We start from the raw sequence: 22,128 nt of genomic DNA, 5'->3' as shown, positions 1-22,128 counted from the left end.
GAAATATTTCGTACATATTCCAATAGTTTTTCTCTAATTCTGTTTTGATTTTCCAAATTCTCATTACATCTTTTTGGGCTTTCTACTGAGCAATTTTGCCTATGCTTTCACTATTCATATATGTTAATCTCTCACTATTTGATCTTTCACATTACACATATCATCGAGACATAATGAAAATGTGTACACTTACAAGAATAGGCGTTGCTGAACCCTATGGTTAGGCAAATAGCCAAAATCCAGAACATTTTAGTTTCTGTTGAAATTTCTATGCTCTCTCTCCCAAAAAGAGAATGGTGATTCTGTTGGTGAAAACTGCTAAGGAGAATGACCCAAAGATGCTTTTTTTCAAACTCCTTTCAGTACAAGGTTTGTATCAGCAACTAGCTTTTCTTGCTTTTTCTTGAAGATCTTTCACTTCTCATCCAAGAATCTGCTTCAGTTCTAACTAACTGGTGGAAAATGGAGAGGATTTATACTCTTTGCATTAATTGGTCGTTAACATTTCGAGAGTCATTGAAACCACCTGAGAGTTAATCTGTATCCTCAAAGTCACCTGAATGAGTGCAAACGGGTGTGGAATTGTCTTGGGACTGCTAAAGGACTGCATTGTAAACATGATATAAGTGATGCTGAATCCCTCTCCCTTTGTTGTGAGAAGGCTGTTCAATTTGAAGGGATATAGCCTCTTTGATTTCTCTTTCAAACCAGTGGTCTGTTGGTCTTTGATTTCTCTTTCAAACCAGATGGACTGTTGAATCCTGTCCTGATGAGTTAGTTCTCCTTTGTTGTGCCGTGTGGTTGTTTTATTTCCCCAATGTAAAATCTGCAAATTTGTTTGGTTTTCCCAATATACAAAACTGCACATGGCTCGCAGGAAACAAATATATATATATATATATATATATATATATATATATATATATATATATATATATATATATGTAGGTCTTTGGTTGTTCGGGTTTTCTCCCACGTAAAATTGGAAGAAATTTCGAGAAAACCCGAACAACCAAAGACCTACATACAAATACCCGCGAAAACCTCAGAAAACATATATATATATATATATATATATATATATATATATATATATATATATATATATATCCTGCTTCCAGGTGCAATTAAAGGTGTTGGTGATCACCTTTAAATCACCCCACTAGGATTGGCCCCTCACATTTGTGCCAGCAGAGGAGGCATGCTGTGGGTCCTGTCAGCCCGATTATTCCAGTTGGCAGGGTCCAGGAGGAGAGTCTTCTCTGCTGTTGTTCCTGCCCTCTGGAACATCTTGTCTCCTGATGTGAGGGTGGCCCCAACCCTCCTATCCTTTCGTAAAGGCCTAAAGATGCAGCTCTACCAGTTGGCTTGGAGCCCCGGGTAGGGGAAACAGCACAGTGGTAGTGGTTGATTGAGTAACAATCGATCCCACCTCCCCCCACTCCAACCCCATCCTCCCCAGGTTTTAATGTTGGTTTTAATTATTTATGTTTTAATTGTACATGTATAGGCATATTTTTATGACTGTAAGCTGCCTTATCCTGTAGTAAGATGGATGGCCAATAAATTTTATAAATAAAAAACAAACTAACTAATAAAATTGTTCAACTAGTTCTGTATGCGTCTAATGGTAGCCAACTCCAGCCCAAAGCTTTTCACCTACTTTGAATGCTTTATTGAATGTTTTGCTGAAGTCAAAGTATGCCAGCCCTATAGGGTAGACAGACTAGAAACCAATGCCATTATAGGGTTAAAACTACTTTTATTGGAGCAGCTGTGCTGCTGGGAAATGTCCAGCCATGCAGAAAAGAAGAATCAAGTGGGGAGTTAATCTTGAATTGTCAAGAGATCTAGGACTGATACCCTCCCCCACCCCAAGCTCCATGGAACCTTATCTGTTTGTTCCCAAGGGAAGGACAGCCATCTGGAGACAATTCCTATATTATAGGTAGAATTTCAGTAGTCAACTTGAACTCTTCAGGTCAACTGTTGACCTGTTGCTTGGGCTTGACATATAATAACAGAATCTTCTGAGTGGCTATTCCTCTCCCTCATTGTATTTTTATATGAATGACAGAGGGACCTGTCTGAGGTGTTTTCTCAAATTAGTTTCTTGGAAAGTACTCAAACTAAGCTTCTCTAATCATTGCTTTAGTAGGAGCATTTCTTCCTGTCCTTCAAGACTATTTCCTGTGCCCTCTATAAGATATTCTACCTTATAGAGAAGGCACAGATATGCTACATCCACCACATTCCCATGGTCAGCTAAACTGAAGGGTCTTAATTACCTTGGCATTCTCTTTGAAGATAAAAACCTTTGATCTTTTCCAATTTTCTAGCACTGTAGCCGTTCTTTGTGATTCCACAAGGAATAGAGAAAAGGACTTTATGATGATATCTGCAAGCTCATTTAGAATTGAGAGATCTAATGTCCATACAGTACTTTATTGCAGAATCCCTTTTAGTTCTCCATAGAATTTCTTGTCTTCTATTTTTGCTTTTGTTTATTTTCTTTTATAGTATAGTCTGTTACTATACAATTCTTGCAATACCTTTCAAAAGTTAAACAATATGGAACCAATTATAAATATTCCATCGAGAAACATATTTTAAAGTAACTGAAATGATCACGAGGAAATACTGCATATATGTATATAATTTATATATCAATTTTTTGATATATATAAAGTGTGGGATTGCCTCTGAAGATTATTTAGACATTATAATGAAGTTTCCTTCTAATGTGGCAGCACAGAGTTAGCCATTCATGAGTTATTTCACAAATATACGTCTCTGATTTAAGTCACAAAGTATTCATTATGCTCAATCTACATGCATTAGTAACATCACATACACTTATAGTACAGAATAGTTTTGAGAAGTTGACTGGTCCAAATTTAATATATTGTCCAATTCAAAGTATTCATTTTGAGTTTTAAAAAACTTCACAACCCAGGACCTGATGATCAGGTTTGAATGATCAGCTAGATCCATTATGTTCCTAACCATGCATATACTTTCAATGGAGTGTCCTCCTGATGCCTCTTCAGGACAGTAAAATAGACAGTAGACAAAGTTATTTCTCTGTTGCCAGGGCAGTGGCAGATCACTCCCTGACACTTAGGACCTTATGTTCTTAATAGCAAACATTTTTCACCATCTTTTACGTCTTTTAAGATACACTTTTTTTTTTGTCTCTTCAAGTCATGCAGACCCCAGTGTGATCATACCATGACAAAGGACTAACTGTAACATTCTGTGTTTTCAAATCACATTGAAACTGTTTCAGGAAAAGAAAAAGACCTGATGTGTGACAGTTGTGTAATTTATGTTCGGGTCTGGAGTTGCCATGTTGGCTGTGAACTCTCAAGCCACCTCCAGTTCAATGCCTCAGGACTGTAGATTGAAGTCTCACAGACCCAACAGTCTAGGACAGTGGTTCTCAACTTGTGGTCCATGGACTCCTGGGGGGGTCATGATGTTGTCACGGGGGGTCTGCAAAGGCTTGAAGAAATGTTATGATTTAAATCTTGAGTTAAGTCTTGGGGGTATGTGGTAGTGGTCCATAGCTACAAAAGGTATTTAAAGGGGCCCATGGTGAAGAAAAGGTTGAGAACTACTGGTCTAGGAGATTCTACTATTCTACTATTAGGGACATTAAGGAGACTGGTAAAGGTATTTGTGAAGATAACTCAAATAAGCAGGGGATTGTGGTCCGAGATGAAGAACTAGATTTTGATAGGGAGAAGTGTGAATCAGGTATTGCACATCAGTCATGCAAGAATAGAAAGGCTCCCAAAAAGAGAAGCTACCTTCTGGTAGGTGATTCAATTATAAGGGATGTAAATTTAGGAAAGGACACAGAGGCTTTGAAAGAGGTCAGGTGTCTTCCAGGTGCTACTGCCAGTAGGGACAAGAAGCGTATTTCTAAAATAATCAAGAATGGCAGCAAGAACTGTGATGTGGAGGCTATTGTACACCTTGGCACTAATGATCTGTCCCAAAAAGATGTACTCTCTGTGCAGAATGATTTCCAGAGCTTGGGGAAGGAACTTAGCAGAATAGGCTGTAGGCTTACTTTCTCAGAGGTTTTACCAGTGTATAAGGAGCAAAACGGAAAAGGCCAGCGCATAGCACAATTCAATATGTGGCTAAAGGAATGGTGTAAAGGGGAAGGCTTTGGATATATTAGTCACGATGTCAGTAGCTGGTCCAATCAAAAGATGTACAAAAGAGATGGTTTGCATCCATCAAAAAAAGGGACTGAGTTACTCGGCTATAAATTCACAGATTTTCTGGAGGGAAATTTAAACTAAACAGCGGGGACAGGGAGTTAATTGATATGGAACAACCCTGTCCCCGGCAATTTAAAAACTATAGGGCTATCAGTGCATGTAGCACAGATGTGTGTGTGGACAAGAATACCAACCTTGCTACCAATCAAAATGAAGCCTCTAATAGCGAGTGCCATATAAAGTGCACTAACCAAATAGGTGGTAAGACAATAGGGGAACTCAGGCACCACACAGGTTATGTAGAAAGGAAACACAGGGCCACCCACAAAGGACTCAAATGTTTATACACCAATGCACAAAGTATGAACAGCAAACAGGGTGAACTAGAAATTCAGGTTAATGAGGGCAGATACGATATTGTTGCCATTACGGAAACATGGTGGGATGAAACTCACACATGGAACACACAGCTAGAGGGATTTAAATTATTTAAAAGAAACAGACCAAATAAAAGAGGAGGTGGAGTTGCTCTCTATATAAGAAATAACTACATCTTCACAGAAATAGAGTACAACAATGATAAAAACTGTCTTGAATGCATTTGGGTCAATATAAAAGGGGGGGGAAAATGACATTGCCATAGGTGTATACTACAGACCACCCAACCAAACAGAGGAAATAGATGAACTTTTTGCTAGTCAGCTAACTAAGGTATGTAGGAAGCACATCACAATAGTAATGGGGACTTTAACTACCCTGACATCAACTGGGAGACAAACTCCGCACCAAGTGGAAGATCAAACAGGTTCCTGGCAAACCTAGCAGACAACTTTGTCTCCCAAAAAGTAGAGAATGGAACTAGGGGATTAGCCATTTTGGATCTAATTCTCACTAACAGAGATGAAATTATAGACGGTGTTGGAGCCATAGGAACCCTGGGAGGAAGTGATCATGCACTATTAGAATTCAACATTATAGAAGCACAACCAATAGAACACAGTCAAACTAGAGTCTTGGACTTCAAGAGAGCTAATTTCAATAAACTTAGAGAGGGCTTGGGAAGGATTCCATGGATGAGAATCCTCAAGGGGAAAACAACTCAAGAAGCTTGGGAAATTTTGAAAAATGAGAGAATAAAAGCACAGTCTAGCACAATACCAACAAAGAGGAAAAATAACAGCTCTCAAAAGAAACCAGCATGGCTGCATAAAGAACTCTCTGACAAATTGAAAGATAAAAAGGACAAGTATAGAAAGGGGAAAGAGGGGAACATAACTAAGTCAGAATATCAGCAAATAGCCCGAGCCTGCAAAGATGAAGTGAAGAAAGCCAAGGCTCAAAATGAACTGAGGCTTGCGACCAAAGTCAAAAATAACAAAAAAAGCTTCTTTCAACATGTAAAAAACAAGAAAAAAGGGAAGGAAATGATTGGTCCATTAGTGGGTGGAAGTGGCAAGAAGGTGACAAGCAACAGGGAGAAAGCAGAACTATTTAACTCATTTTTTGCATCTGTCTTTACACAAAGGGAAAAAACAGACCAAACTATCAAAAATAGTGAAATAAAAAACAAAACAGAAACACAAGTTAAGATAGGCAAGAAAATGGTTAGTGAGCACCTGTCCAGCCTAGATGAGTTCAAATCTCCAGGACCAGATGGATTACACCCCAGAGTTCTCAAGGAACTGGCACATGTGATATCGGAGCCACTGAACTATATTTTTCAAAGATCCTGGAACACAGGGGAACTACCAGAGGACTGGAAAAGAGCTGATGTAGTTCCCATCCTCAAAAAAGGAAAAAAAATGGATCCAGGAAATTACAGACCTATCAGCCTGACCTCAATACATGGGAAGATCCTGGAAAAGATAATCAAACAACGAATCAACGAACACCTAGAGGCAAACAAAGTCATTACTAAAAGCCAACATGGGTTTGTCAAAAATAGATCATGCCAGACAACTCTTATTGCATTCTTTGACCAAGTGACAAAATTAGTGGATCAGAGGAATGCTGTGGACATAATTTACTTGGACTTCAGTAAGGCATTTGATAAAGTAGATCACAACCTACTACTTGATAAGATAGAAAAATGTGGGGTAGACAGAATCACCACCAGATGGATCCGTAGCTGGCTGACGGCCGTACTCAGCGAGTGGTCCTCAATGGAACTGCATCTATATGGAGGGAAGTGTGTAGTGGGGTGCCCCAGGGCTCTGTTCTGGGACCAGTACTCTTCAACATCTTCATCAACAATTTGGATGAAGGGATAGATGGGGAACTCATCAAATTTGCAGACGACACCAAGCTGGCAGGAATAGCCAACACTCCAGAAGACAGGCTTCAGATACAGAAGGATCTGGACAGACTTGAACACTGGGCACTAACTACCAAAATGAAATTCAATGGTGAAAAAAGCAAGGTTCTACATTTAGGCAAGAAAAACCAAATGCACAAGTACAGCATAGGTGGCACCATGCTCAATAGTAGTAACTGTGAGAGGGACCTCGGAGTCCTAGTAGACAATCACCTAAATATGAGCCAGCAGTGTGCTGCAGCTGCCAAAAAGGCCAACACAGTGCTAGGCTGCATTAACAGAGGATAGAATCAAGATCACGTGAAGTATTAATACCACTCTTCAATGCCGTGGTAAGGCCACACTTGGAATACTGCATCCAGTTTTGGTCACCACGATGTAAAAAAGATGTTGAGACTCTAGAAAGAGTACAGAGAAGAGCAACAAAGATGATTAGGGGACTGGAGGCTAAAACATATAAGGAACGGTTGCGAGAATTGGGTATGTCTAGTTTAACGAAGAGAAGGACAAGGGGGGGACATGATAGCAGTATTCCAATATCTCAGGGGCTGCCATAAAGAAGAGGGAATTAAGCTATTTTCCAAAGCACCTGAAGGCAGGACAAGAAGCAACAGGTGGAAACTAATCAAGGAGAGAAGCAACCTAGAACTAGGAGAAACTTCCTGACAGTGAGAACAATTAATCAGTGGAACAGCTTGCCTCCAGAAGCAGTAAATGCTCCAACACTGGAAGTTTTTAAGAAGAGACTGGACAGCCATTTGTCCGAAATGGTGTAGGGTTTCCTGCCCGAGCAGGGGGTTGGACTAGATGACCTCCAAGGTCCCTTCCAACTTTACTACTATTACTATTACTAACTCCACAACAGAGTAAGACAGCTCAGATAAGAAGGCTGGTATAGCAGCAACAAATCCAACTGCTTTCTAGGGCCCGACTTCAATCATGAAACTTTACATTTGGCTAATATATGGCACAGTGTCCCTAAAAATCATTAGATCACCTTCTCATAACACAGTCCCACCCTCCCTGGTATAGGACTGCAATTGATTTCAGACTCAAATCCCAGGTAGGTATATTTCAAAGATGGAAACATCCCCTGCTGGATCCAACCTGGTTATACATGCCAGATTAGTTGCCTCATCCACTATCAGTTCATGGATGAGGCCAGCCCTATTATACACCAAACTAGCATTTAGTAACAACAACCAGAATCAGGACTACTGAGGATCTAGTCAATATTGAGGACCAGAAGGTGAGATCATCCCAAAGATTGATATTTCCTTTCCCAGGAGAGGTTTACTTCAGATTCCCTATTGTAGGACAGAATAAACTTTCTCTTTGTGAGCTGTTTTTAAAGGATTATTTGCTTTTTCTCACCAAAATTTCATTTTGCAGCTTTCTCTACTTTGCCTTGAATGCAGATTTTAATTAATTAAATGCATTTCACTGTGATGTAATAGCTAAATCACTGGATCAACATTCGGAATAACAACTTCAAATCTACTAGCAACCACAGTACCCCACTGGGTGGTTTACACCATCAAACATCCATATCTGCTTATCCCAGGTCCTTGGAAATGAGTTGATTTGTAAACAAAAATGCCAAATCCCAGTCTGAACATCTCTCTGACTGTGCAACAACCATATAATAATACTGATTTGAACTCAACTTGACTCTGGTGCTTCCTACCAGGGACCACACAATTTCTGTTCTCTGACCAATTATGGGCTACCCTGATACCCACTGAGGCACTGTCTTGACATGGTTGCAGAGCTTGTGTACTCTGAGGAAGATAAGATCTAAACCAGAGGTTCAACCATACTGGACACATCTCATCAGAGGAGTCAGACAAAGAGTGTCTTTCCCATAAAAAAATATGGTGAGATGTAAATTACTGAAACTCATATTGGCTTGGTCATGGCCCAGGTCAACAACGACCATGCTAGTTGTTGGAGTTCCTGGGCATTTGGTGAAAAACAGGCTATCAGACTTAGGACTGTTGGCTGAGCAACCAAGGCCAGCAGTTGCAGAACTACTGGAGGGAAAGGTGTTTACTCATCGCAAATATGCAGTGATAGAAAACAAAGAAACAATGATCTGTTATTAAGTCCAACAAGAAGAGAATATTTGAAATGAATGCACCAAGTCCGGAAAAACAACATCCAGAATCAGAAATAACAGAACAAAGGCTAGCAGATCAATGATTTATAATACAAAATAAAGTATCCATAGAAGCAGCATTGGAAGACCTACAAAAGTCTGAACAGGGCAAAGAAATCAAAGCCTTGCTATAAGTACCTCAGACTGTAGAGGCAAACCAGAGGGAGTTGGTAGTAGCGGAAGCCAGCACAGATATAGAATTGTTTTCATTAAAAACCAGGCACTGTCTCCCTTTCTTCACAAAGAACAAAGCTCTATCACTAAAGAAGTAGAAAAATTGAAAGAAAGTACAACTGAATATTTAGAACAGTACAAAAACAATAGAATAAGGTTGCTTAAATTGAAGCTTGTTCCAAAGAAATAGCTAGCCCAAGCATTAAAAGATGCCAATATTGTAATATCAAATCTAAGCACCAGTTGCGACATGAAACAAACCAACTAATTTATAGTACAGCTGCAGTTACAACTGAATATCTGGGATACACACCCAAAATGGAAGATTAGGCTAGAAAATAAGATCAGCAAGCTGAGATCAAATGAAAGCAAGCTAGAACATATGAAATAAAAAAAAGTTGAAGAACAAGAAGACCAAAAAATACCCAATCAAAAAATACTACTTAGAAATGAGGAAAATAATAAAATAATAATAAAATTGCAAATAAGAGCTATAGCCAAGAGGATCAGCAGATACAAAGCTTGAATTGCAAATTATAGGCAGAATCTCCAATTTCAATCTAATCAGAAACATTTCTAGCAATCCATCAATGGAGAAACTGCAGTGAATAACTCAACAAGCACAAATATGGAATAACCCAAAGAAATACAACAAGAATGCAACTTGGCTAAAGGAGGTGGATAAGAATAAAGAAGAAATAAAAGAACTTGTAATAACAGCAGAAATGATGTAGAAAAAGGCAAGGAAAACCAAGAATTGATCAGCACCGGGTGAAGATGAACTGCATGATTTTTGGTTGAAGCATCTGACAGCTCTACACTTACTTTTTGCCAAGCAATTTAAAAATGTACTGCAAGGAAGTGAAATTGAAGAGTGGCTAACATCTGGCAAAATGTACCTGATAATGACAGATCCAACGAAAGGGGTAGCACCAGGCAACTACTGTACAGGCTAATTACTTGCTTGCAAACAACTTTCAAATTGCTAACTAGTGTAATAGCTGATATAGTCCAACAACATCTAGTGGAAAACAAGCTTTCTCCACCTGAGCAGAAAGGAAAGTACCTAAATAGCAGAGAAACAAAAGAACAACTAATTGACAAGATGATTGTGAAAAACTGCAAGAAGAGGGAGATCAACTTGTATATAGTGTGGAGTGATTACAAGAAGGCATTCAACTCTCTGCTACATGATTGAATAATCAAGTGCTTACAAATAACAGTAAGAAATATCAGAAGTTTGTGCAAAAATCAATGGTACAATGGAAGACACAGACTGATTGCAAAGATGCAATAAAGTAGCAATAATGGTGCATTGGAATATCTGCAAGAAATACCATTTGCCTGCAGGTAAGACCTGGTGGGACTACAAAATATAAAAAGTAATAAAAAATGAAGAAGTAAAAGTGCTTTGGGACTTTAGAATTCAAACAGATAGGCATCTGACACTTAACAACCCAGACTTAACAACTGTTGATAAGAAAGACAAAAAAGTCTGGATAGTGGACATGGCAATACCTGGAGAAGTAGAAGAAAAGAGAAAGAAGATAATAAAATATAAAGTCCTGCAAATAAAAATAGAATGACTGTGGCAAAAGAAAGCAAAATAGTACCCATAGTCATAGATAACTTAGGTGCAATCCCAAAACAACTGGAGCATCACTTGAATACCATCGTCATTGACAAATTCACCATTAGTCAATTGCAAAAGGCAGCTTATATGTTGCTGCAGTATTTTTAAACACCATCAAACATCTATTTATCCCAAGTCCTTGGGAAGGACTCAATAGGTAGATAAAAATGGCAAATCCAGTCTGGACATCTGTCCAACTGTGTAATAAACAACTGATCTGAACACAGTTTGGCTTTGGGGTTGGCTAGCAGGGACCACATAATCTGTGTTCTCTAATTAAGGTTGGTTGCACAGTCACCCAGATGTTTGATTGGGTTTGGCATTTTTATCCACTTAGCAAGTCTTTCTAAAGGACCTGGGATAGGCAGATGTTGATAGTGTTAAACCAGCCCTAGTGAAGGACATGATAGATGGATTAAACTTAAAAATTGCAGCACCTTTGTACAAAAGTACAAAAAAAGCTGAAAATGAATTGTAGAGCATTTAGATGAATGCATGATGATGATGATGATGATGATGATGATGATGATGATGATGATGAAGATGCTAACCGTCTCCCTTCCACTCTTCTCTCTATGGATAAAAATCAAGATTGCATTAGGAGTGCATTTTGGGATCCTGAACAAAGTCCTAAGGAAATTAAGTGCTTTCATAAGCCCTTAGGTTTGTATATAGGCCAAGTTTCATCCCACATAAATTGGCCATAAACAACGTGACTGATGCTGGAATGTAATTTGTCCCCTGTTGCCTATAAAATTTAGTTTATAGTGTACTCCTTTGGGCAGTAGAAGTGGCAGAATTTGCTTGGGCTGTTAATTTCCTAGAGGCTTCAAATATTTTGCCCAAGTACTTAAAATATTTCACTTACTCTAATTCATGGGAATCAATTGACCACTTGTGCCTTTGTCTTTTGTTGAAAAAATTAAAAGTTAAGATTCATCATAACTGATAACTACGTTCTTCATTACAGAAGGATGCTGTGATTGTTAATGCCGTTTACTGTAAAACACATGTGGCAAGTTCACGTGGAGATAATACTAGTGAACACATCCACATAGATCTTCATAATCAGTATCTCCAAAATTTATGGAAAGATATTGACTCAGAATCAGACGATCCATGCATAGACAAACCATGGGAAAGGTGCTAGGCCAGGGGTCGGCAATCCGTGGCTCTGGAGCCGCATGCAGCTCTTTCATTCCTCTACTGCGGCTCCCAGTCCTCCTCCAAGATGCCAAGAGAGTGACTGAAGGAAAATGACTGAACCCGATCAAGTACAATTAAAGTTCTTAAACTTTTCTTTGTAATATTGATAAAGGTGGTGAAACATTTTTATGTCCAAGTTAAATTCATGAAGAGCTGGCTGGCTGGGGAGGGGGGGGAATCATGGTTGAAGAAAGCAGAGGCACAGAAGCGGGATTGCTCTCAAACAATAAGAGCTAGGTGCATTGCTCGCTCATCTGCACCCGCCTTATTGAGAATAATCCTGCTGCTGCACCTTGAGTGGGGAGGACGAGCTTTGCTGCTGGGCCATGCCTGGGCTATGCCCTGCCGCTGCCTCCCAAACTCCATCTTCACTGCTGGGAAAAGCCATGGCAGCAGGGTGCTCGGTGCAGGGGAGGTAGGAGGGAAAAGCAGCGGCAGGGCACTCTGCACAGGGGGGTAAGCAGCAGCAGGAGTAGAGTGCTGGGAGGGGAAGCAGCAGGGTTTTGTGGCTCCCAGTGGTTTTTTTTTTTCTGTGGGAAATGGGTCCAAATGGCTCTTTGATTGTTTAAGGTTGCTGACCCCTGTGCTAGGCTAACATTCATGCAGCTTTTGTGTACATCAAATGTTCTTCCTAAATTGTCATTACATTCTAAACTTCTTTCAATGGCTTAATTAAAACAGTGGCTGTTTATTCATCTATTATTCATTGATGAGAGTCTAACAGCTGTTATGTAAGTCAGGGATCACAGTTCCTATGGGCATATCAATCGTGATACCCACATTTGGTCTTTACATTGTTTTATTACACCTCCATATCATGTTTGATTCTGTTTCATTTACAACAGAGCTTGTTCATTCCTTTACTACACCTATTGTATAGTCTAAGGATTAAGCCAGTTTTGCTCAGAAAGAGTGATAACATCAGTATGATGACTAGATCACCTTAAGCGGTTTGTTATTCTGCAGATAAGTGAAATAGTGCATTGGGAGGTGTCCCGCATGAAGCCTGCTACTCTCTTAGGAATATGTACTCATGTTCCTGAAATAATTGGCTCTAATTGGCAATGCAAAACCAAGCAGGAAATGATTAAGCATAGCTCTGCAAATCTAATCTTTCTCCTGTTTTATCCCTGGATAAATAGAAGTATATTGGGGTGCGGCAGGACTATCCTATTTGCCAAATGTCAACAAAGTTCAATTGACACTCAGCCTTCTGGCATAAATCTTGCATTTTATCAAAGTCTCCCCTCCTACACAGATTAAGGTTGGGTTTCTTCCCACCCACATAATAAACACTGGATTTCAACCATTGCTCTTACAATTGTCAACTTAATATAGTATGAAATCAGCTGCAGATTAAGCAAAATCCCTTTCTGTTGTGCCACTCACGTATTTGCAACAGAGAAATACGAACATATGCAGGGAGAAAGGAATTAAGATGGCAAATGCAACCACATCATTGAAGTTCATTTCTTTTTATATGTGTTGATGGATGCCAAAAAGGGTTGGGGTCTGAGCACACAGTAGCGGCTGCCACCTTGACTATTTAATCCCCCACTACATATGTCCCTGGGGGAAAAGGTTGCAACTGAGCAAAAGGAAACATAACTGCCTGCCTGCTCCCATTGAAAACAATAAGATTAGGCCAGGAAAAGAAACTATCAGAGAATCAACCTCCATTTGTTCATGTATCCAATCCAGAAATGAGGTGATGCGGCTGTAGACTCCAGGTTTGTTTTCTTCTGCACAGCCCACCCCAAAGCTGGTTGTTCCTACCAACTTCCAAGTATTCATGTCTTTGCATGCCAGTGGCCCCCCACTGTCTCCCTGAAAAGACAGAAAAACATAACGTGGTGCGGCCATGTCTGAAAAATATCGCTGATCACTATCTGAGCACATATAATTTTGAGGACATTTGCTACCTTTTAACTACACCATATTTTAAGGACTACCATCTTAGAAGTCAGTAGAGCAATTAATTAAGCAAGTGTACGATTTTACTCCAGCTGCTTAGCAACTGCAAATGAAGAGGAAGACTCTGTCTCTATGATGAGTCCACAACATCACTTTTCTGAGAGACTGACATGTATATTGCAAAAAAAAAAGAAACTTCCTTTTGTCATTATCATACAGCTCGGTGTTTCTCAACCTTGGCCTCTTGAAGATGTGTGGATTTCAATTTCCAGACTTCCCCAGCCAGTTTTGGCTATAACCATGATCAACCTATCAGGCTGATCATGGTTATTCTCTTCTGCTTCCCTCAACTTGGCTTCTTCTGTAAAAGGGTGGGAAGCAACTCCCAGAATCCCAAACCACCTTATCCAGGCTTTACACAACTGAAGAACAATATTTCTGTAAGAAGCAGGAGCAGATCCTTGCCAAAAACTGAAACTGGGATCTTCTGTATTCAACAGCTAAGCTTTGGATGCTTACCATCCTTCCTTTTCTTATGTTCCCCTAAACAAGACGTGGTGGGGGAAATCCTTAATTTACAATATTCCTAGTGGTGTTTCCTCACATCTCCTACATCATTTCTATTTGCATGCATTTATAATTTGACCACAGGCTGATGTGATACATGAACTTTTTCCTATGGCTGAGATGAAAAAAAATTGTCATTAAATGTCATGTAGAAATTCTGTAGAGATTTTCTTTAAAAGTAGTGTGTTTGCATATGTCTTAATGACAAAGTTTCCATAGGGGTTATAAGCAATAAATTTAGACATGTACCAATAAGAAATGTTCTTACCTGACAGGTATCTATGCCTCCTTTTAAATAACCTGCACAGAGCATTGATGAAGCCACAATTCCTCCATAAACCTCTCCATGATTGCATACTTTGTTAGAAATTAAAGGGACACCAGCGTATTTCATTGTTTCTGAAGTATCTCCTGATAGTCCAAGACAATAATTAGTTTTTTTTTTCATTTCTGTGTTAAGATGGCTTTTTTAAAAAGCTATAAGCTGTGATAAAGTATACATAGTATATCCTAAGAAGATTTCCTATAATTTAATATATTTTATTAGTCTTATATTCATAAATAAAGTAAATATGTTTATTCGTTAGCTATGTATATGTATTGCTGTTTTATAGGTTATGGGCCACACGTATCAACTATTTTTATTTATTTGTTTGTTTGTTTAGAAGGAATTTTAATGTCCCAAAAAGAACTAATTCAAAACGATGTATAGGCTAATGCAGTGATTCTCAACCTTGGCCACTTTAAAATGGGTGGATTTCAAGTCCGAGAATTCCCCAGCCAGCCATCATGGGGAATTCTGGGAGTTGAAGTCCTCCTATCTTAAAGTGGCCAAGGTTGAGAAACACTGAGTTAATGCACTGAAATTTTTGACATTTAACTTGACATTCAAAGAGCAAAACATTGAATTATTAATCTCAACTAAAGTAATCCCTACTACCTTCCAGGACCAGGAATGAAGTAGAGATGGAGCAGTCTTCCCAAATCTGACTTATTTTATCTATGGTCAGCTATAGTCCTTATTGTATAGTTTTTGCAATTTGAAAACAAAAAACAAGATTAAATTTTCATGTTGTGTATAATTTTTCATAATATGCCCTTTGTTGTACACAGCACAATGTGTGACTTGTCCTAGTATGATGCAATTTTGGTTGGCATAGAAACCAGCAAATTGTGAGTTCTAGTCCTGCCTTAGGCATAAGCCAGTCACTCATCCTTAACCCCATTCACTTGTTGTGGGGAAAAGAGAAGGGGGAATATAAAATGGTAGGATGAAAATAAAATAATAATAATAAATTTTAATTTTTTTTAAATGTGTGTAATTTTTAAGCAGAAATTGCAATACAAAATTCAGAAGAGTGAAAAGTCAAAAATTAATTGTATGCAGATCAAACTATAGACCACGGGTGTCAAACTCACTGCGCCACGTGACGTGTCGTGACGTATCGTGACTTTTTTTGCATTGCTGGAACTGGGGTGGGCGTGGCCTCCGTATGATGCAACCGGCCTGCGGGCCAACAGTTTGACACCCTGCTATAGACTAATCAAATTTCCATACGTTGCAAAAGTAATGTGTGGTATTTATACTTTAAGAAGTAGACAATTTGGTATTGTCCGATGTTTGGAGCATCTCCTACAGTCTTTTCCCTTAGAGAAAACAGGCTAAGGCTGATAGGAGATGATTTTCATATTTCTAAAAAGGAATCATTTATTTATTTATTTATTTATTCGTTTATTGGTGCATAAAGCAATAATTAGCAGCTCATAGTAATTCTATTTCCATTTTGTGTTTAAAACCTTTTTCTGTTTTAGAAATATAAAATATAACTTATTGAGAAGTTATATTTATAGAAGGATATTAATGGGAATGTCTTGAGTTAATTTTTCACATGTGACAAAGTTTGGTTGAAAAAAAGACACTTTCAAACACTTAAATGAATACCTCCTTCTTCTGTCGCTCCCCATCCTAATATCCAACACATTTTTCCTTCTTGAAAATGTTCTCCAAAATTAGGAAGGCAAATTGGTTCTATAAGACCTGTTTAAGCAAACAACATTCACTGTGAGATCATATCCCTCATCTTTCTTCTAAAGATTCAGAACTTTTAAAAATTTAAATACAGTTCTTCAAATACTTCTTGTGTAGAACTACAACTTTGGGAGATTATAGAGAGTTGTGGGAAAGTGACAAGACACTTCCTATTACTGAATTGAACATCCAGTTCTTAAACTATTTGAATTAAAAATCCAATTCTGAATCTACACAAATCTATGAACCCCTAAAATAATAATAACAATATCTTTAACATCATTAAGCAACAACATCTGCCTAGCCCACAGGTCGGCAACCTGCGGCTCCGGAACCGCATGCGGCACTCACAGTGTTCTCCGAAGAGCTGAAAAGCTTACTGGGCGGAACTCCTCCCTTTGCTGCCTCTCTGCAGGAAGCAGGAAGCAGGAAGGGCAGGAGAGAGCTAGCTAGCCCAGCTAGGCTGACTCAGGAATTCTGGGAGTTGAAGTCCACGAGTCATAAAAGAGACGAGGTTGCTTACTCCTGAGCTTGTTGGACAACAGTTTAAAGCTTGCCAGGTGAGCAGCAGATAGGGGGGAGAGAAAGAGAGAGAGGGAGGGAGCGAGAGAGAGAGGGAGAAAAGAGAAAGAAAGAGAGTGGGGGAAGAGGAGTGGCAGACCAAGGGCAAATAGAGAGGGAGGGAGAGAGAGAGAGAGAGAGACCCTTTTGACATCTAAAATGAAGATAACACTGCATATATCCTTTTTTTACCTCTGTGTGTATGTAATTCTATTCTCTTAAAGCATTCTCCTGGTGATCATTGTTTTAATAGTATGGATATTCCCAAGAGTCATATTTTTACTTTTATTTTTAATGTGTGTGTGTGTGTGTGTGTGTGTGTATGTGTGTGTGTGTGTGTGTGTGTGTGTGTGTGTGTGTGTGTGTGTGTATATATATATATATATATATATATATATATATATATATATATATGGGTCTTTGGTTGTTCGGGTTTTCTCCCACGTTCTGATTGGGTGGAGGTGTGTTTTGATTGGTTAGGGGCTTGGCTGTGCTCTGATTGGCTGGGGGGTTGGCTGTGCTCTGATTGGCTGTTCTGTTGGCTGGTGTGTGGTTGTGCTCAGGTTAGTCTGAGTTGCAGAGGGGTTTAAGATTTTGGGCTGCCTTGCTATTTTTTGGCTTCGCGTTCGTGGTCGTGCCTCCTCTTCATGGAGGGTGTCAGTTTGCTTCATGTATGGATTGGAGGGGTTTAAAGTGGCTAATGATGCAGCTGTGGTCTGGCTTCTGGTTTGTGGTCGTGCCTCATCATCGGTGTGGCTTTGGGTTTGTTTTTTGCGTGGATGTGTGGTGGTGACATCCTGTGTGGTTTTTGTGAGTGTGGGTCTGGTATCATTTTTTGTGTTAGGGAGTCGTTTGTCAATAAGGGCGGGTTTCCAAATGGCTGGTAGGCGGGAGGTATCATCTCGCTTGTTCATGCTGTGTGGGCGTTTTTCTATCTCGATGGCTTCTCTGATTATTCTGTTATTAAAATGTTCACTTTTGGCAATGGTTCTGGTATTTTTAAAGTCAATTTCATGTCCTGTGGCTTTAAGGTGTTGGACCAGGGAAGATGTTGGTTCCTCTTTTTTGACTGAGTTCTTATGTTCTTCAATGCGTGCACTTATTCTTCTGTTGGTTTGTCCGATGTATGTGGTGGGACAAGTGGTGCATGGGATTTCGTATACTCCTTGATTTTCTAATTCAATTTTATCTTTGGGGTTTCTAAGGATGGTGGATATTTTTCTGTTTGTGCAGAATGCTGTTTTGATGTTGTGTTTATGGAGGATCTTACTGATTCTGTCTGTGGTGCCTTTTATGTATGGGAGGAGGGCTTTGCCGTTTTCTTGTTCTTTGTCTTGGATTTTAGTGGGGGTTTCTTTTTGGATTAGGTTTGTAATCTTATTTCTATGGAATCCATTGGATGTTAGTACATTGGTGAGAGTGTGTAGTTCGGTTTTTAGGTGTTGTTCGTCAGCTAAGCGTTTTGTTCTGGAGATGAGTGTCTTGGCTACAGAGTTGATCTGTGCTGGGTGGTGGTGTGAGAGAGCGTGCAGATAGCGGTTTGTGTGTGTTTTCTTCTGGTAGATGGTGTGTCCTAGGGAGCCATTGGATTTCTTGTAGACTAAGACATCCAGGAAGGGAAGTTGGTTGTTAGCTTCTGTTTCCATGGTGAACTGTATTTTGGGGTGTAGGCTGTTGAGGTGTGTGAGGAAGTTGTCCAGTTTTTCTTTCCCATGTGGCCAGATTATGAAGGTGTCGTCTACGTATCTGAGCCAGAGTTTGGGTTTGTGATCCGATTTTTCTAGAGCTTGGGTTTCAAAGTGTTCCATGTAGAGGTTGGCAATGACAGGTGAGAGGGGTGATCCCATGGGTGCTCCTTCTGTTTGTTTGTATTTTTGTCCATTATAGATGAAGTATGTGTTGGATAGGCAGTGGTTGGTCAGATCTAAGATGTGTTTGGGGGGGTTATATTTGTTTTGGATAGCTGTCAAGGCTTCTTTGATAGGCACTTGGGTGAAGAGGGATATGACATCGAAGCTCACGAGTAGGTCGCTGGGCTGTAAGTTTTGTTTCTTTATGATCTCTATAAACTGGAATGAGTTTTTTATGTGTGAGGTGATGGATTCTGCATAGGGCTGTAGTTGTTTGGCGAGAAATTTGGCTAGGTTTTGTAGAGGTGAGCCTATGGAGCTGACTATAGGTCTGAGTGGGGTTCCTTCTTTGTGTATCTTGGGGAGACCATAGAGTTTGGGGCATCTGGATGATTTCTCTCTGGGAATGATTCTTTGCTGGATCTCTTCGCTAATGGGGGAGGCTTTTATTTTGGATCTGGTGGTTTTTTCCAGGTAGGTGGTGGGATCTGTATTTAGGGGTTTGTATGTGGAGTCTTGGAGTAGGTTGGTTAATTTGGTTTGGTAGTCAGATGTGTTCATAACCACCGTGGCGTTGCCCTTGTCTGCTGGTAGGATTATTATGCTGGTGTCTTCTTTCAGGTTACGTAGTGCTGTCTGTTCCTCTTTGGGTAAGTTGCTTTTGGGTGGCTTGCTGGTACAGAGGATGTTGGTGATTTCGAGTCTGATTCTGTTAGCGTCGTCGGGGTTGATTTTGGTCAGGCTGTATATATATATATACACACATACATACACACACACACATACATACATACACACACACACACACGCATATACACACAAACACACACACACACACACACACACCTATAATAAAGGTGAAAAAGGATATATGCAGTGTTATCTTCATTTTAGATATCAAAAGGGTTTTGCGGCTCCTGGTGTTTTGTTTTTGGTGGGAAATGGGCCCAAGTGGCTCTTTGAGTGTTTTGGGTTGCTTACCCCTGGCCTAGCCCAAGTGCTGAGGAAGCACTTGATAGGTAGAATAAAAATGCCAAATCCAGTCTAAACATCTGGCTGACTGTGCCAAAATATCATACAACAATGATACAACAGCATAACATAATAAAATAAAAACCATTTCACTGAAATGATGAAAGAATAAAATTTGAAATGATACTATTAATAGGGAAAAATGAGTCTGCATACTTTGCATAAGTTCTAAAATCTGGATTTTATTTTAAAGATATAACAAACTCTCATTTACCAAAAAGTTATCAGAAAAGGAACAAACAAAAGGCATGCTTCTTGGTCTTCTTCACTTCTCTTCAACTACTCTTAAATTTGTATAAATTATGAAACAGTTTCTCTCTGCAAATTGGGTTTTGGTAGTTTCTCCCACAAGACAGCGATACTGAGATAAAAATTGCAACCCACGCCTTTCCTTCCTTCCTCTCCATCATAATTGCTTCTGCAAAATGAGCACCAGGTCTGACATTATAAGAAACCTGCACAGAAGCCTTCTGGAAATGGTTACTGTTCCTTTCCATGGCAAATACACAGTATTTAAGAGAAATGAAAAGCACAAAAAGAATATTCCAACATCAGACAGGTCTCACCTTCTCATGGTCATATTATAATATTCTTCCTATAAGCAAATAGACACTGTAGCAAATCATACATGTGATAAATCTAGGCCACCCTTCTCAATATGAACTTTAAACCCAAAACAAGAGAAAAAGAAAATTAAGGGAATCAAAATTACCATTTAGTGCAAGTGGAGTAGCCAGCTTAATCAACGCTATATCATTCTTCATTGTTTTAGGCTTATACTTTTTATGGTATATAATTTTGTCCACTAAGTATGGATTAATAGGACTTTCTTCCAGGATTACTAAACCCACATGAACACTCCACGCTCCTGGTAAGTACAAACTGTTTCAGCAAAAACATTGCAAACAAAAAAGAAAGTAATATCTTTCAACATTTAAAATTGGCTATGTGTAGTGTTTACAACTTTATGTTCCCTAAGTTTTGATGTACAAGATTTCATTTTCCAAAAATATAAAATCATACGAATATCATATATCTTATATCACATCACTGTGACATTCACTTTATCACCATGGCACAACCCCACAAAAAATGATGAAAATTAGGGTCTGGTCATGTGATACCTCAACTTACAATTGCAATGACTTATGACCATAATTCCAAATTTAGTTACAGATGTAAGTTGAGGACTACCTGTATAAATTTCTACAAGTGGTGCTCGCATGAGTCCTATAATTCCTACCATCACCACCTTTTCACAGCAACATTCAGGGATATTTAGGCAAATAATTCCATTCTTCAAATCCAGTTCAGATCAGTTCCAGAATCCAAATTAAAATATCAAAACTGTGTTTGAATATATCATCTCAAAGGTGTTTTTTCAAATGGAAACTGGACTTTCTTTGTTTTATCTTGAACACATTTTGCTTCTCATCCAAGAAGCCTCTTCAATTTTGATTGAAGAAGTTAGGACTGAAGAAGCTTCTTGGATGAGAAGCAAAACGTCTTCAAGGAAAAACAAAGAAAGTCCAGTTGCCTCTTGAAAAAGCACCTTTGGGAAAACCATGACCTGGATGACTGAGAATCTCCATAGACATCGTACTGGAAGATAGCCATTGAAATATAACTCAGAGTGATTCTGTAAGAAAGATAGAGAGTAAATATAAGGTTTCTATTGGCACTGTTGCAGAAGTTTATAGCATGAGCACAAAACCAAATTGATGTCTACTGGGTAACATGGGCTTATAATTGCATCATTTTGTTAAGTGAAGATGACTTTGTATCACATCTAATCACCTTTTAAAAATTTCTTATAGCCCACATCCAGCCACTAAGGCCCAACCAGGATAAGGTGTCAACGATTAGTTGCCTCTCTATATCACACTAGCATCTTGGAAAATAATCAAGGAAAGATGACTCCATCACTGTTGTAATGAACTGATAACTAAAATATACAGATGATACATATTAATGCTTTAATGCAGTTGTGAAGCAATATATGAAGCAACTTAATAAGGTTTAAAAAACAACAGCAAGACCACCTTTTCAGAAGAAGGGAAACATGTATATAGGCCAAATCCATGAAGACCAGAAAGATAAAACTCAGATAATATCCAGTGAGAGAGTTCATATGGATGCATTTTGGAACAAGGAAATTGGAACAGAAAACTGGAGATAACATCACAAAATATTTAGAAGATAGTATTCTAGATGGGATGCTTACTCATAAACACAGTGAGCTGCTGTAACAATCCACTGTGGGGTGATGATTGACCCCCCACACAAATGATATCCTTGAAACTGAAGGCTGGCTTGCCATGGCCATTGCTGGAGCAGGGACACATTTCCGCCGACAATACGTGGGGAGTACCAGCTCCTAGTACCACATGCTGGCAGAATGGAAAAATAAAATCATTGTAATATACCTGTCACTATAAAATACCTGTTTTTTAAT

The 22,128-nt window shown here is 39.1% G+C and overlaps 1 protein-coding gene across 7 annotated transcripts in view; it reads right to left on the bottom strand.

The window, feature by feature from the left end:
* Positions 1 to 1,757: 1,757 nt before the first annotated feature.
* Positions 1,758 to 22,128, bottom strand: part of TMPRSS3 (transmembrane serine protease 3) — a 29,750-nt gene continuing 9,379 nt past the window's right edge. For 6 of the 7 annotated variants that reach the window (XM_039369046.1, XM_039369037.1, XM_039369021.1 and 3 more), the window contains 6 exons: positions 21,898 to 22,063; positions 20,386 to 20,555; positions 16,144 to 16,239; positions 14,470 to 14,612; positions 13,395 to 13,547; positions 7,290 to 11,087 (listed from right to left, as the gene is read on the bottom strand). In XM_039369046.1, the coding sequence (XP_039224980.1) occupies positions 11,061 to 11,087; positions 13,395 to 13,547; positions 14,470 to 14,612; positions 16,144 to 16,239; positions 20,386 to 20,555; positions 21,898 to 22,063 (755 nt within the window). In that variant the 3' untranslated portion in view covers positions 7,290 to 11,060. Of the gene's footprint in view, positions 2,553 to 7,289; positions 11,088 to 13,394; positions 13,548 to 14,469; positions 14,613 to 16,143; positions 16,240 to 20,385; positions 20,556 to 21,897; positions 22,064 to 22,128 lie in introns of those variants that run through there. The other variant, XR_005559831.1, reaches the window with a different exon arrangement.

This window comes from Crotalus tigris, unplaced genomic scaffold (genome assembly GCF_016545835.1).
Source record: "Crotalus tigris isolate CLP2741 ecotype Arizona unplaced genomic scaffold, ASM1654583v1 scf7180000017601.7605149639:7615979, whole genome shotgun sequence".
Taxonomy (NCBI): Eukaryota; Metazoa; Chordata; class Lepidosauria; order Squamata; family Viperidae; genus Crotalus; species Crotalus tigris.
This window is presented reverse-complemented; position numbering and strand designations above follow the sequence as displayed.